Source organism: Poromitra crassiceps, assembly GCF_964638095.1.
Source record: "Poromitra crassiceps genome assembly, chromosome: 7".
NCBI classification, from domain to species: Eukaryota; Metazoa; Chordata; class Actinopteri; order Beryciformes; family Melamphaidae; genus Poromitra; species Poromitra crassiceps.
In genome coordinates, this window is record NC_139628.1 from 10,028,256 (window position 1) to 10,045,779 (window position 17,524).

Below are 17,524 nucleotides of genomic sequence, written 5' to 3' on the forward strand. Positions count from 1 at the left end.
CCCGTTCTGTCAGCTGTTTCGTTCACAGTAGGCTATTCACAGGCCAATTCAGCTGGTTTATCCAAACCATTTTTGAGAAAAAAGTTGTTAGCTTGGCTCTAAACATTCTTAATGACCCCTCTTATGTTCTATTTATGGACTACGACCCGTTACCCTCAGGCAGACGATATAGAACAAATAGATGTAAAAGCAATCGCTTCAAGCTTTAATTTCTTCCAACTTCTGTGGCACTGCTGAACAAACTACCTACAGTACACTGCCCCATCCTGTAGGTGTCAGCGTGCCACAAGAAGAGCTGAGGTCAGAATATCTCTCACTTTAGGAAGCTGTCACTGACACTGTTGAGCTATTCTCTTTTTAAGTACAGGTCTTGGTAAGATCACGATAATTGCTCTTATGGTTTCTTGTAATTTTGTTTTATTTCATTTTAATGTTTAATTGCTATGATGATGATGATGCTGTGATGATGATTAATGTTTAATTGCTAAGCAATGATAATAGGAAAGAGGAATGGTAAGATATGGAGGTTTGCTTAGCTTATTACCTATCAGAGGAGACCAGAAACATGAATATAGGCCTTATGGTTCAGCAGCTCTCATGATTAATTTGGGGGATGTAATTTCGGGTAGGAGGCCTGAAAAATATAGCATGTACTGTTATAAAATGGGTGATAGCACACATTTGGAGGCAACTGCTGCATTGCTATCACATATTTTCTAACAGTAGGGGTGTATACCTTATATATTTTCATGTATGACAAGGCCCAAAATGATCACTGTAAGCGCAGTACTGATCACTATAAACAAATTATTTAAACTGCATGTGGATATGAGGAGTCAGCGTGACGTCACATTACCCCCAGAAACCGAGGTAAACTGGTATGAGTTGTGCCAAACAAACGTTAATATCTCAAAAACTACACATGACATCGCTTATATTTAGACTTTTTGAGTGAGAGCAGAAGTAGCTCAAGAGTCTGGTGTATAATATATGCATGTTGTGTCAATGTTGTGTGATCTGTCACAGTTTTTAAAAAGTAAACATGTAAACGCGGGGCTAGAGTGCAGCGTTTAAGGGCTCATTATACTCGAGCTAGGCTCCGCGAGGCGCACTTGGGCAGATGCTTTCATACTCGGAAGTGATCAGCCAAGTGATCAGCATGTTACATTGTACAATGGTAGTGAGAACAGCCCGTGAAAAGTCGCAATGAAACGCTATTATGTGCAGTACTGAGTGCGCTTTCACTCTCAAACGACCGTACATCAGCACATGAATGAATCACCAAACTTGTTTTTACTGAATAGCCGTTTCAGTTCTCAGCCCTGATAGCCTACTCTGTGCTGCTTTTAATCTCTCTCAACCATGCTCTCAACACAACACATTTACTTGGAGAAATTACTAAAAACGAACAGCGCAAATCAAAGTTTAGCCTACCACATGGGTCAAGAAATGTGGTGAAAACACAGCTCAGTGTTCAGGGCTCAGTGGCTCGAAAGCGTCCATGTTTGGAGAGAAGCCGTGCGGAGGTCGCGCTGTGAGAAAAATCTTCAGGTGGGCGGCCTATGGGGGTCGCGCCCAACACATTGACGTCATTTGACGCTCACGCCCCTCGCTCCTCCCCTGCACCCTTCACGGCACGGCGAGTATAAAACAAGCTTTAGTCTGGCTCCATAGACTCCCATTAAAAAAGTCCCCCAGAAGTCACGTGTGTTTACCAAAATGTGGCTCGGGTGATCCCTCCTATAGAAAATGATTTGGGACAAAGGTTTTTGATAATTATAAGCGATTGATCACTATAAGCGGAGTGCACTGTAGTTGAATGTCTTTTGCTTTGTTTTCAGGAATCAAACTAAATATACACATTTCCTCACACCTGGGTTCAACATCTTGACTCCACCATGGTCCACAAGAGAGATTGAGGAACCAAACGACCCAAACCCAAACCCAGGATAGCGTGAATGTTGCGGGGAAGGTGCAGGGGGGTGTCAGTGTATCAGAGGAAACTGTGTAGAAGGACACAGAGCCAGCAGGGCAGTCCAGATACACTGCTACTCTGTTGGAGCCAGCGGAGGAGGGGGAAGGTACGTCTGTTTTTCAGTTATTGTGCCAGGCAGTGAAGACCTCATCAGTGCAGAGCAGACTCCAGGACTTTTTATTCCCTCCGATCCTGCAGTCTTCACCTGCTCCTCTCCTGTTGATTCCTCTGTAAGTCACTCATATAGAAACCATGCGTCACCTTTCTGTTATCTCCATTCACACGGAGGTTTCTGTGTGCTGTGTTTGGGGGCAGTGTGAGTCCACAGGCATCTGACGGAGAGAACAAGAGTCAATACAGCATAATATTCTCATCTACACTCGGTGTGTTTATTATTGGTTGATTTATTTTTAATAAGTAATTATTGATTATATTGTGAATAATTATATGCTACTAAACACATACTTGCATATCTTCAGACTCTGCACTGCAGTGCTGCCAGTGGGAAGCTGAGGAGCAGACTGTGGTTGACTGCTCTGAAGTCTCCCCAACATCAGAGAGACAGACAGACAGACAGACAGACAGACAGACAGACAGACAGTGTGGGGAGATGTTGCCTGTTATTACTCCTCCTGGAGTTAGGGGGCGCTGTGTTTAGGCACAGGGTCACCAGATGACCTCATAGTATGAATAGATTCCTTGACCCTGTTTCAGGGTCACTTGTAGCTGGGAAGTATAGGGGATGTAGCTGCAGTGCAGTATCCATGGCCGTAGACTTTTGTAAATGCAAATAAATCATTGTTATACCGGTTAATAGTAGTATTGGTTGCAAAAAAATCTATCTACATATTAGTCCATGAGCCAGAAGGGTTGGGAATAATGCGCATATTGATCTTTAGCAAGGCATATACATCTCTAGAGTTAGAAAATAAGTGATAGCATTACACCAATGGTAGCTAAATATCACTCGATTTATAACACCATGCAAAACACACTTTTCAAACCTATTAGTTGAGTGCCCGAGCCAGTGACCCCCAGGGTCACCATGGCGGCCAAATCCAACATGCGTTTGGCTACAACTTTTGAAAGAGATGAACTAGAAATACAGACTTGGGGCCCTATCTTCCCAAAAGCGCTAATTTAGAGTTTGCACTCGTTTAACGCCGTGCGCAATACAAATTGGGGGCGGGCACAGGCGCATGCCTGTTATAATTGTACGGGGCATAGGCTGCCACAAGCCAAAGCAGGCGTTTCAGCGCTAAAATGTGGGATAGATGGCATTACCCTATCGTCAGCAGCGCGCAATTAATTTGCGCTAAGAGCTTTGAAAAGGACCTCTTACACGCTAAATACCTCGCTGCGGTGGGAGCGCAACGTAATCTACGTGCAGCGCAGCGCAGTGCAAAGTAAAATTCCTTTTGGATATGTCATTACGCACAGCCGTGCTACGCCAGGACATCAAATTATGCTGCTAAAATTGGGTATTAGCAGATAATTCAGTGAGGCAATCAACTATAACTCACTGAGAAACTTTTATCACATCGCAAAGAGGGAAATGCATTGAGAAAACTTGTTGGACAATGGACATAGGCTATTCACCTTCATAACCCGGAGGGTCATTGGCACCACAGACAATCTGTCAATAAGCTCTCTCCATCTCTCTCTGTCCTCGCACGAGTGAGTACACTCTATTACGCATGGAGAGAATTACAGTATATTGCATGCCTCGCGCAAACAGCCATTGCGAGACGGGAATCTGATTGGTTTTGATTGACGTAATGCCCAGCCAGCATTGCCTGGCCACACGTAGTTAAGGCCGACCAAATCCCGTTTGCGCAGGCATTTTGGGGCGCAGATGATTTTGGCAGGGCTCTAATTTGCACCTGCGACACGTTCCGTGAACGTTTCCACATCCCCGCCGAGAATTGCATCCCCAACATATTTTGGGAAATCAGGGAGGTCACGTCTACCAGACAATTATATCACTTTTAAACAGTTACATTTCTGTATAAATCATTACAATTATGCTCCCGTGAGGTGGGGATGCTTTTTTTATGCTGGGCGGGGGTGCAAAACTCGGCATAACACCTGGACAGCGGACTGCAATCTTCCCTGCTTTAAGGCACGCGCAAACAGGTCCGCAAGCGCTAATAGGGGATAGCTCCTGTACGAAGATAGGGCCCTTGGTGTCTATCTTATACTCGCTGGTGGGGGAAAGGCCCCGCAACATTTTTTCACATTTTTATTTTATTTTTATAAATCAATGCATTCGATCATCCTCCACGTCTGTGTGTGGTTTTACCAAGTTTAACCAATGGGAAAGCATTAAACTGATCATCTGAGTAATCCTTGTAACACCATTCGCCCTCAAAACTGTCCGTGAAAGCCTCTGATCTGCCCCCCCCCCCAGCCCCATGAGAACCCCCCCCCCCCCCCCCCCCCCCCCCAACAGCACTCACTCACCCCGGAATCGGATCTCGTTTCATTTAATCCCAGCTTTCTCAGATGTGAATAGACCAATACATTTTTTTCGAGTTATAGGCTGCAAAGGCATTGGAAGTGTGCAAATCGAAGCAGGTTCTGTTGAGAATAACATTACGTTAATGAGAGAAAGCACAGCCGCATGAGAGAGACTCCTTCCCTGCAACAGCCGCTGCAGCACCGGCTCCCGCTCCAGGGCGGGGCGGCCACTGGTGGAGTGGCTCGTAACTCGGTCTGACAATCATTTAAGATAATTTGAGCTTATTCGGGGTAAGATATTAGTAATATAACGACACACTGACTATTGACCACTAACGGTTTACTGTTAACATTATAGCAGTTTATTGATGTACATGCCTATTACAGTAGGTATCTGTGTATCTTACCAAATTTAATTTTTGGTTACAGAGAGAATTTCGCCAATATTCCGTATGTTGTTCTCTCTCTTAAAAGACAATGCAAATAAAAGGCTGGTTAAAAAAGTAAGAACAGGAGAAAAACTACAAGACAGTCTCCACACACATTCCAACTCTCAACTATTGGTTTCTGTGCAAGAGAGTTAATTTCACCCCAAAAAATGTCCAAAGAAACTGTGCAAGTACAAGTAGTCCACATAGAGTGCAACGGGCAGCGGGCCATATTCCATTGTGTTTTTTAGAATTCACGGCGTAGATTCCTTAACCCTGTCTCAGGGGCATTTGTAGCTGAGAAGTCTAGGAGGGGAAGTAGTAGCAGTCTCCACGGCCGAACACTTTTGTAAATGCAAATAAATGATTGTTATACCGGTTAATAGTAGTTATTGGTCATTATTGTTAAAGAGTAAGAATTAAGTTTGACCACAACAGACAGATGGACAGACATACAGACAGAGACACAGACAGACAAAGACACAGAGAGAGGGATACACTTTAAAGGGGCTTGAATTTAACACTGGCCAACAGTTCCTATTCATGCCACAACTCTTTACATACGGAATGACTGAGAAAAAACGTTCAAATTACGGTCAAATTGTATCCAGACACAAACGCAAAATGAATAATTGAACATGTTTTCATGAATAAACAACACACACTTACATTTAATGGTCTCCATGCGGTGGTGCGCGTGCAACCCTTTGGCCTGGCAGGAGGGGCATAGGTTGTAGTTGCGACACACGGTGCACTTGGAGCGTGTCCCGACCACGAACCCCTTGCAGCCCTCACATATAATGATGGGGTAAGGGTCCGGCGAGGCCACGGCGCGTATGCCTTCTGTAATATTGCAGATTTTTTTTTTACAGACAAAAATCACAAACAGTGGAAGAAATACATACATTCTGACAAAAATGGCGTGAAAGCTGAAAAGACAAACACTGACAACAACAAAACATGAGGGACAAAATGGACGTAAAAACCTAAAAAAAGGCATAATAACTGAAAAGAAAAAGAAGAAAAAATTAATTAAAACTTACGATAAAATGGCTCACCCTGTGGGAAGGCGTGGAGCGGAAACTGGTCTGTAATGTTTCAGAAAAATGTATTAGGAATTTTAATTTGTTTTATTTAAACCTGGCAACAACAACATACTACATAAAACTGACAAAGAATGATACAAAAAATGGGAGAAAATATTGAAATATCAGTCGTGAGCCATATCATCATACTATTATTGTTTATCATGAATCCCCCCCCCCCCGCATTATTATGATCCCCCCCCTGTAAACTTAATTAGCACAGATTGAAAAGATTTTAGTGAGCCATTATTTTGTATCCTTCCTTTAAACATGTGAACTTCCTTTAAAGATTAACTTGAAACCTTTAAACGTTAACTTCACAGGTGAGTCGTTGCAGCCAGTGTGTGTTAAAGAGGAACTATGCAGTGAGCACTTTGTTTAATGTCAATTCTATATTGGGGGTATTTTATTAATTTTTCCCTCTTCAGTTACACAGATCTCGGGTTGTATTGTAGATTAATTTTCTTGCAATGAATTGATTATCGCAGAATCATTGTATCATGATAGCATCGTTATCAAAGGCCAAGTATCCTGATAGTATTGTATGGTGAGTTAGTATTTTTTATCCCATATTATCACCCAATTAGTGCCAATTGCTATGCATAATCCTGGGTGCTGCTCCACCCTGCCGATCTGGGGAGAGCCGAAACTAGCTTCATGCTTCCTCCAATACATGGACAGTTAACCAGCCGCTTCTTTTCACCCGACGGGGGGAGTTTCACCGGTAGGACATAGCACGTGGGAGGATCACGCTATTCCAACCAGTTCCCCTCCCTCCAAGCAAGAGCCCTGGCTGACCAGAAGGAGGCAGCAAGGCGACCAGGATTAATGCAGGGTGAGGGGTTCCTATATGAAGGAAACCCCAGGGCAGCACGGGGAGAAAATGCAAACTCCACAAAGAAAGGCCCTTTTGGTGACCCCACCTGGGCGGTGGGCACTGAGGACATGGGGAGGGGGACACAACCTCAGCGCTCACAGTATCCCAGGCAGGAATCGAACCCAGGACCTTCTAGCTGTGAGGCGACACTACGCTTACCACTATGCCACAGTGCCCCCCTTTTTGTCAAATATTGACACTAATGATAAAGTGTGGTGTCAATATTTGACTATCCAAATAATATGTTAATTAAAAATGTTTAATGTTTAATTCTGAATTCATGAGGCAGTTGTGTCATTTAAGTTTTTCAATTTTTAGTTCTGCACCAACTGGTCCACCGGGTCCTCCCTTTCTGCACGTGATCTGCACATGATCTCCACATGACTTACCTTTGGGTCCTGAGCTGCTATTTGACAAACTGTCATCTAGATCTTTCCTGTTGATCATCATCAGAACCTTCTTGGTCACCTCCAGAGTGTTTTTGCTGTGGGTCTGCATCAGCTGGTCCACCGTGTCCTCCCTTTCTGCATTCTCCAGCCGGCACTTTGGGATGGCCGAGAAACCTTCCAGGCTATCAGCCTTGGAAAGGAACCACTTAAATCTCTTGAACTCTCCATCATTCAAAGCTTCCAATATTTTCAACAGCTTCTGTTCAACCGTTGTCATTGTTGCCCTGTTAAAGATCAACAATAATTTCAAGTCAAAGGACGATGCAATTTGTGTTTGTTTGTTGTTTTGTTTGTTTGTTTTTCGGGGGGGGGGGGCATTGAAAATGCATATCATCTCATCAATACCAGTATTATAGTTATGCAATTCTTGTAAACATACATTGTCAACTCTGTCAACTTTGTCCATTTTTATTTTTATTTTTTGCTCCAAGTCCAATTTTTTATGGTCACTCACGAGTCACGACTCTAGTACGCTGCTCTTTGGCTTGGTTCCAGGCTAAAAACTGGTTAGGATTTTTCTAAATGTCTATGGAGAAATGGATGGGGAATTATTTTCCGGACTAGGAGACGTCACAGAACATCTCGTGACTGTTGAGCTCTATACATTAATATAATAATAACTTAGTGCCCTGGCATGACACCTGAAGAGGCACCACCCTGCTGTTTCAATGCAACTGTAATGTTAAATGATAAGTGGTAATGTTAACTAACATTATGCATTTGTTAATGTTAGACGTTAGACAAGTGAAATCTTTGTCTTAATTTTTGATCACTTATAGGGCCCTATCTTCGTACGGCGTATCGTTTGCGCGCCTCTTATTGATATCTTCCCAGCGTCTTAAGCTATTGTCTGCCTCCACCGTCCAGTTTTGCGCTGGGATGACACAGGTGTAGGCGTGGCCCAGGCGTGTCCGTGGGCCTCTAGCCTATCATGTCTTTCGCGCAAGTGTCATTTAGCGCTGTGGGGAAGATACCGTCAGTATGTGCCGAGCGCAAAGAGAGGTTTGGGCGTTGCCCGTTCCAAAATAGGCGTTGCAGCGCGATGTGTTAGAAAAAGGGCCTTGGGTGCTCTCAATTTTAACGCCAGCAAATAGCTCGTCTTAGTGCAAACAACCCCACTACGCCAGGCGTATGCCTGAGCGCAGACAGCATTCTCCGGCGCAGTGCAGGAAATCCTCACTTGGATAGGCCCATTACGCACGGCTCGTGCGCGGACACGCTTCCCTCCACAGAATGCCACGTTGATTTTCAACTAACATACACTGCAGAAAAAACACACCTTGATTTAACAATGAGAATTCGTTTGTCATGGTTTTGTGTGAAAAAGTGATTTGCGTTTTGAATTGGATTACCAGGGGAACGAGGGTCTGGCTGGGCAGGAGTCTGTGTGTAGCGCGGGGAAGGGGTGTTTTGTGTTCGGCTAGTGTGTCGTGTCCTGAAGGGGGGTCTTCCCCGGAGAAGGTGTGAGCTGGGCCGGGCAGGCAGGCCGGGGGGTCCCGTGGATCAAAATCAGTTTCTGGCAGCAAATCACTTTCTGGCACAACACCGGCCAGTAGGCTATACAGTAACCATTGATAGTATACAGTAACCTCTCTCCCTGCACCATTGCACCATGCAACAATAGCTTAACCCGAGTGGACAATTCTGGTATAGGCTATTGAAATAGGCTAGAATTAAAATCTCACACATCCCTACCTTATTCAGTCCCTCCAGGAAATTGCGATTTTGCGATCGCAATAATTAATGCAAATTCAACCAAACTCTGCGATATTTGCGGGGGCTTGCAATTTTTCAAAATTCACGCGATTTCGCCGCAAAAAGTTAGTAAAATGCCGCATCTTTACCTGGGTTTGAGATATGTGTGCGCTGTCATCTTGCCTGGTTGCTGTGGGAACGAGGGACAACAATAGGAAGTGACGAGAGTATGGGACGTAATGTAACACGTGATCGCATTGCGATGAGGAGGGCAAACCCCTTAACCGCAAAACAATCATCAAATGTTTCGCATAAAAGTGGAGGCAAACTAATTTGCACTCCGTGCAACACTGTCGTGGAGGAACACAAACGGAAATCGTCACTGGACAGCCACTTTGCTAGCGCGAAGCATTTGAGACCCACACACACACACACGCACACGCACACGCGCGCACACACGCGCGCACACACACACACACACACACACACACAGGTGGCATATTTAGCTTAGGGTCTAGTTGTTTGAATATTTAACAAGGAACAAGGAAGTGTGTGGCATATTTAGCTTAGGGTCTAGTTGTTTGAATATTTAACAAGGAACAAGGAACAAGGAAGGGATGAGGACAATACATCCATGGATGAGGAGGACAGCGAAGGCATGAAGAGGAAGGGAGCGTACCTATGTTCCCCGGGTCCTATATTCCCCGGGTCCTATGTTCCCCGTTTTTGTGGGACCGGGGAACATAGAACCCTTCCTAACCTCCCCCAGACCCTAACCCAAAACCTAACCTCTCCCACCCCTCACGCCTAAACCTAAGGTCGGCATTGCGGGTGGTCGGCATAGCGGATAGACACCCCAAATGTTACGGAGAGTGTTAAAAACGGGGAACATAGGACCCGGGGAACATAGGGATGACCCCAAGAGGAAATAAGGATAAGAGGAAATATATAAAGCACTAAGCAAAAAGTATGAGAAAAGGCAAAGTGATAATAGCATTATTGAGGATGAGGAAGAAAGGAGAAGAGAAACGATGAAGGGAGGAAAAGAAAAAATTTAATTAAAAATAAAAAAATTAAATCACATTTTTTTCCTCAACTCCACAATTTTTGCCAGTAATCACAATAATCACAAAAAACTCCGCGAAATCCTGGAGGGACTGCCTATTAAATAAACACATATTTTTAAATGTGTATGTTATAGCCTATATGAGCGAAACGACTAATTAAAAGGCTACTAATTACAAAAGCATACATTTTCGTAACAAATCCGAACTGGTTCATCCTCCAATTCTCTCTTCCCTCTCTCGTTCTCTCCCCCCTCTCTCTCACTCTGTCACTCTGCTTGCACTGAGCAAGAAAGAAGCTGCTGCCGGTCACAGACTTGCAGGCGGTGACGCTGTGGCTTTTAAGGGGAATGATCTCAACTTGTGGTGAATCCTGTTAACACTTTCAGTGCCACGGCCCTTGGGCAAAAGGTTGCTTGCTGTGCCACATAGGCCGCAATGCATTTTAAAACAGTCATATAATTTCTTTAATAATTACTATGTAAACACTGAACACGCACAAATAACGATGAGACTCTCTTCTATCACCTGCAAAAAAAAGTTTATTGATCCCATTTTCCGTTCTTTAGTTATGAGCCGGAGAAGATAGCTTGATCGAACGAAAAACAGAGCTTTTTTTCTACGAGCTGAGATAATGAGCCTTTTGTGAAATTAAACATTTCAAGCACATCACTGACTCTGAAGCTAATTTTCTGATGTAGTCACACCTCAAAAATAATTTCCTTCAATAAAACAGTGAAGGCAAGGGAATTTTGTTTGGAAGAATAATATTTTTAGCTGAAACCATGCGCTGCTGGTTGCAGCTTCTTGCTGATCTTTTGCTGCTGGTGGGCATCGGATATTCTGGCTTGCGTTTGCCAACCCTGTCCTGCTGTCTGGGTCTGTGTTGTGTACTTGGCTCTGCGTGCCCACCTCCCCCCCTCCTCCTCCCCCCCCCCCCCCCCCCCCGTTGTGGGAGGAGTGTCTCTCTGCTCTGCTGTTTTCTCGTTTTCTCTGCCTGTGCTCAGCACTGAAAAAGTCAGCTAGATCCTGCTTTTTTACAGCCGCGTGTACCAGCTCCCATGCTTCGAGTTGAGAATAATAACAAATCCACGGCTGATCATGTGTTGCAGCGGACACGGAGGCTGTTGCAGCGGACATCGAGGTGCTCAATTGTGATAGCAGATTGGCTGCTGCAGGGGCACAGCTAAACGTTGCTTCAATGAAGCCGCTGCATACGGACGGATGCGATGCGATTTCCTTCCCCCCAATGACTTCTTCTGTGTGTTTCACTCCACGTTCTCTCATCTGGAGAGCGCTGTCGCCACCTAAGGGTTCTGTAAAATAGGTTAGACACATTCAATACCTCTGAATATTGTAAGAGGCGATGTAAGAGGCATAGATCGACACCCCCCCGTCAAAAAAAAAAAATCGAGTTATGACGCCATTTGGCGTCGCTGGCACTGTACGGTAAATTTCTAATGACGCCATATGGCGTCGCTGGCACTGAATGTGTTAATATGGGCATAAACACGCCTATCGGGGTTTGCGCTGAGATGACATGAAGCGCAGCGGCCCGACACGCCCACAATTAGGGCTTTGTGCGGCACTATTCCAGCGCAAAACGGGCGCTAACGCAAAATTACCACCATTGGGAAGATAGGGCCCTTAGAGTTTTGATTCCTATGGGATCATAATTTAGTTTTATCTTTGACAGATAATGATAATGCTTTGTAAGCTAATCAAGTAAAAAGAGGAAAATGCAGTAACCAATTAATTTGCACAAACATCTCAGGAGGCAAATGTGCGTAAATGAGCTCTATATTCTGTTCTTACCTAATAACAAATTCCAAATAACATACCATTAGTGAATGTCTGAATATTCGTGAAAACTGTGTTTTTAAGAAGAGATTTCTTATTAAGGACAGTTGGAACCCAACCCTAACCCAATCCTAACCATAACCCTAACCCTAAGCCAATGTGTTTCTGATTGCGTGACACTGAGCTGAGGTTGATACTGAACATTCTGCAGGGGAGGAGGGCTGTCACATGAGTGCAGTAAGCTGATACTAATTACAGGCCACAATGCCTAAGGCAAGTCAAGGAGGAGTGGCGCTGGAATGTGACAGAGCAAGTTTCATGAAGAAGTTAATTTGCGTTTAAAAAGCAGATTGTTTAAGAAACAACTCTAAATGCTTATTCACACCTCAGACTGTTTAAGAAACAACTATAAATGCTTATTCATACCTCCCTCCCACAGTTAATCCCATCAAAGTCAAAACGAAGTCTGCACAGTGAGGCAGTCTGCACAGTGAGGCAGTCTGCTCAGTGAGGCAGTGCGAGTATAGTCTGCACAGTGAGGCAGTGTGAGTATAGTCTGCACAGTGAGGCAGTGTAGTCTGCACAGTGAGGCAGTGTGAGTATAGTCTGCACAGTGAGGCAGTGTGAGTGCAGTCTGCACAGTGTGTGAGTGCAGTGAGTCTGCACAGTGAGGCAGTCAGCACAGTGAGGCAGTGTGAGTACAGTCTGCACAGTGAGGCAGTGTGAGTAGTCAGCACAGTGAGGCAGTGTGAGTATAGTCTGCACAGTGAGGCAGTGTGAGTACAGTCTGCACAGTGAGGCAGTGTGAGTATAGTCTGCACAGTGAGGCAGTGTGAGTACAGTCTGCACAGTGATGCAGTGTGAGTATAGTCTGCACAGTGAGGCAGTGTGAGTATAGTCTGCACAGTGTGAGTACAGTCTGCACAGTGAGGCAGTGTGAGTACAGTCTGCACAGTGAGGCAGTGTGAGTACAGTCTGCACAGTGAGGCAGTGTGAGTATAGTCTGCACAGTGAGGCAGTGTGAGTATAGTCTGCACAGTGAGGCAGTGTGAGTACAGTCTGCACAGTGAGGCAGTGTGAGTACAGTCAGCACAGTGAGGCAGTGTGAGTACAGTCTGCACAGTGAGGCACTGTGAGTGCAGTCAGCACAGTGAGGCAGTGTGAGTGCAGTCTGCACAGGGAGGCAGTGTGAGTATAGTCTGCACAGTGAGGCAGTGTGAGTATAGTCTGCACAGTGAGGCAGTGTGAGTATAGTCTGCACAGTGAGGCAGTGTGAGTGCAGTCTGCACAGTGAGGCAGTGTGAGTACAGTCAGCACAGTGAGGCAGTGTGAGTACAGTCTGCACAGTGAGGCAGTGTGAGTACAGTCTGCACAGTGAGGCAGTGTGAGTACAGTCAGCACAGTGAGGCAGTGTGAGTACAGTCTGCACAGTGAGGCAGTGTGAGTATAGTCTGCACAGTGAGGCAGTGTGAGTATAGTCTGCACAGTGAGGCAGTGTGAGTATAGTCTGCACAGTGAGGCAGTGTGAGTATAGTCAGCACAGTGAGGCAGTGTGAGTATAGTCTGCACAGTGAGGCAGTGTGAGTGCAGTCTGCACAGTGAGGCAGTGTGAGTGCAGTCTGCACAGTGAGGCAGTGTGAGTGCAGTCTGCACAGTGTGTGAGTGCAGTCAGCACAGTGAGGCAGTGTGAGTGCAGTCAGCACAGTGAGGCAGTGTGAGTATATCTGCACAGTGAGGCAGTGTGAGTATAGTCTGCACAGTGAGGCAGTGTGAGTATAGTCTGCACAGTGTGTGAGTGCAGTCAGCACAGTGAGGCAGTGTGAGTATAGTCTGCACAGTGTGTGAGTGCAGTCAGCACAGTGAGGCAGTGTGAGTATAGTCTGCACAGTGTGTGAGTGCAGTCAGCACAGTGAGCCAGTGTGAGTATAGTCTGCACAGTGTGTGAGTGCGGTCAGCACAGTGAGGCAGTGTGAGTATAGTCTGCACAGTGAAGCAGTGTGAGTGCAGTCAGCACAGTGAGGCAGTGTGAGTATAGTCTGCACAGTGAGGCAGTCAGCAGAGTGAGGCAGTGTGAGTATAGTCTTGAAAGTAATTTGCCCAACACTGGTGCAGGATGCGAGGAATGTCTACAAACATGAGTCAACCTTATCCAAGCTATCCGACAGTTCTGAGACATCCTCATATCTTTCCATTCAAATTATAATACAGTAGAACAGGTTCAGCTTAGCCCTAGAGTCACAGCTGAAATTCACATCTGAAGCATCCAAACTCATCATCATATAGAGAGTTTCCACCTGTTTGTATGCACATTTTGAAACATCGCATTAGACAAGGTTGATGGAATCTAGGGGGGAAAAAAATCAATTGAGCAAAAGAATGGTTCACGCTCGCTTGAGGTGGTTTTTGGTCTTGTTTGAAAAAGAGTAAATGCGCAAACTGACTCCCACAACTGCTTTGTGCGTCTCGTTACTCAGATATCATGGGCAGAAGCATCGTAGATGGGCATTTCTCCTTTGATATTGGATGTAGAAAGAAAGAAATATGGCCGGTAGCAGATGACATAATTATTACTTTGTCTAAGGAAAGTAACCATTGGAAAGTTCTCTACATGTGTGATGTCGTCTCACCGCCCCCTCCACCCACAAAAAGGTTTTCAAAAGTCGCTTAGAATTTGTGCAAAACCTGAATGGAAACACGGCTACAGTCAAATAGTTTAACACATACAATGAAATCCACATCATTCACATATCAAATGTGTCCTGGTAGGATCCTTACCTCGTCAACTCAGATCCAGGTCAAGCGAGCCAAATGCCTTCAGCTGTCGACGAAACAGACTTTGTGCACTCACTGCCAACATCTATAGACAGTATGAGGCTAAACCGGTCTGAAGTTTGGCCAGAATCCAAGACTGAGGCAGAGAAACCACACATTAGATTGGTTGGTTACGATGTAACCCAGTTCAGTTCAGCTCACTTTATTGTCCCCTATTGGTTGTGCAGCATGTATCAAACAATAACATACAGAAGGCAAGCAACAGTCACAGTAAAGGACAACAGTCACCGTAAAGGGAGTGGTACATTAAAACAATAAAAACATGACAATATAACATATGACGAATAACGAGGAGCCCGAGCAAGGGATATTTCAAACCGAGGAATTGCATAAAGTGCCAACTGCAGTGTAAAAAGTGCAAGAATAATTGTGCAAAAAGGGTGCTGTGAAAACTACCTATTATTAAGCATGCTGATGGCACATGGAATGAAAGATACATGGTATATTTTGGTGCGCCTGACAGGTGCCCTGAAATGCCGACCAGAAGGTATAGAGTGCAAACTCGCTTAAGAGTGGGTGGTTCTGGCAGTCTACAATGTCATGAGCCTTCCTAAGGACATGTGAGCGATAGATTTCTAATCACTTGGGCTGGTTGTAGTACCTAGAACCCAGGTTCTCTAAGGTCGCTTTCACATATAAGCTGGTGGACTCGGTGCGATTCGGGGGTGAAGTTGTTGCATTTTTCATTTGGTCCGATTCACTTTCACAATGCAATTTGACAAACGCACCAAACTTTCGGAAACAATCAATTAATTAAATAATTAATAATAATAATTAATTGGATTGATATAGCGCCTTTCTAGACACTCAAAGCACTTCACATATCAGGGGAGCATGTGTAGCACCCACCTGGGTGATGCACGGCAGCCAGTTTGCGCCAGAACGCTCACCACACACCAGCTCTCACGGTGGAGAGTTGAGGACTGAATGTGCCATGATTACTGTAAATAACAAGGGATAATTAGGTGGCCATGACTGAAGGAAGGCCTGTTTGAGAGTTTAGCCAGGGCACTGGGGTTACACCCCTACTCTTGTGAAGAGTGCCAATGGGATCTTAAATGTCCACAGAGAGTCAGGATCTCGATTTAAGGTCTCATCCGAAGGACGGTGCTGACTCACAGGGCAGAGTCCCTGTCTCTGCCCTGATGCATTGGATAGTTTATTCATCAGCTCATTCAGACCAGAGGGAAAGAGCACCTCCTACTGGTCCTCCAACACCACTTCCAGCACCGGTCTCCCATCCATTGAGTATCCTAGGCCAGGCCTGCTTAGCTTCCCAAGGAAAGCCAGTAATGTAATGCAGGAGCCACCGGTGCCGTCACAACGGTGGGGGCCGTCTCATTCTCCAGATGAGACGAGCGAGGCACTACTGAAGGAGAAGGTGCATGAAATCATTTTTTCAGACCATACACTCATTTGGAAAGTGTTTATTTAAGACATAGGCCGAGGGTGAAGCCAACTCCTTTCCCCATAGAGTTACATTGACATTGCGTCAAGCCCTGGCAGCCATTCGGCAGAATGCGACTACCTGGGTTAATTCAAAAAGCTTCACTCAAAAACCCCAGAGCTTCCCCACTGGATGAGACAGAGCTCCTGGATATGAAGCATGACATATTCTGTTTATATATATATATATATATATATATATATATATATATATATATATATATATATATATATATATATATATATATATATATAGTATATGTATATGTATATGTAAATGTATATAAAGCGAACCTGATGAAGCAACAGCGAAACGCGTTGTTTGCCATATTTATGCAACTTAAATAAAATAAGTATATTCTAACAACCTGGTGTGCGCTGGATCTCCTCACTATTGCTATTTCTGCTGTTCCTGCTCCAGCTGCACCCGGGACTAGCAGCACAGCTGTGCACAGGGCACTACTTTCTTTTATGTATATACAAATATACATATTTAGTAATAGTTATCCATACTGGTTATTATTTCTCATCATTTAATAACACTATATAACACTATAAGGTAGGGCTGTCACTTTTCTATTCGAAATTCGAATTTAACTTCAAATGTGGGGGAGGAGGGCATGTTCGAATGTATAATTGACCTGCTGCTTGCTGGTAATGTTAATCTTATGTCAGAAAAAGTCTCCAGATTTGTCGCGTTAGTCTCTTCTGAGAAAGATAGTCTCCAGGGTCTGAAAAGTTGTCTCGAGTTGGATGCAGCCAAAAAAAAAAAAAAAAAATTAATTAACCAATTCTTTTTTGAATATATTCGAACATTTTGTGGGCAATTAAAGTTCGTTCGAACTTTATTTTGGGAAAAAGTGACAGCCCTACTATAAGGTAGGCAGAAAAAGGCTTTAACTCTAAATTACACTAGTGTTCTGCTTTAAGAAATTCACACACACACACACACACACACACACACACACACACACACACACACACACACACACACACACACACACACACACACACACACACACACACCTGTGGGGCCTGATAGTGGCCCCTGGGGGGCCTCGTGGTCTTAGTGGCCTTAACGAGGCCAACAAAACTCTTTGATGACGAGACAACACACTGGCCTGTGTGTGTGTGTGTGTGTGTGTGTGTGTGCGTGCGTGCGCGCGCGCACACGTAGTTGTTGTTGTTTTCGTTGGATCATCCAGTGGCTCCAAGAGGCGCAGCAGTAAACTCAGACTTCCAAGAACTAATCATGATGCAGACCGACTCACACATGACTAACTGGACAGTGGAAGATGGACAGTGGACTTTAGATGTTGGAGACGTTATGAAGCTACAGGAAGTCATATGTGGTTGATGCTTGCAGCTTCCTGTCAGTGAGGCCAGCCAGTGAGGGACTGACGTCAAGAGAGA

General features: G+C 44.7%; 1 protein-coding gene across 1 annotated transcript; it reads right to left on the reverse strand.

Annotated features, from left to right (window-relative positions):
• Positions 1–4,518: 4,518 nt before the first annotated feature.
• On the reverse strand, positions 4,519–14,692 carry LOC310779789 (uncharacterized protein). Its single transcript, XM_083640289.1, has 5 exons — positions 14,609–14,692; positions 7,215–7,498; positions 5,907–5,951; positions 5,533–5,706; positions 4,519–5,207 (listed from the first exon to the last, which is right to left on the reverse strand). Exons 2-5 carry the CDS (start codon positions 7,489–7,491, stop codon positions 5,170–5,172), a joined length of 534 nt encoding a protein of 177 aa, XP_083496415.1. The 5' UTR covers positions 7,492–7,498; positions 14,609–14,692; the 3' UTR covers positions 4,519–5,169.
• Between the last annotated feature and the right edge of the window lie 2,832 nt (positions 14,693–17,524).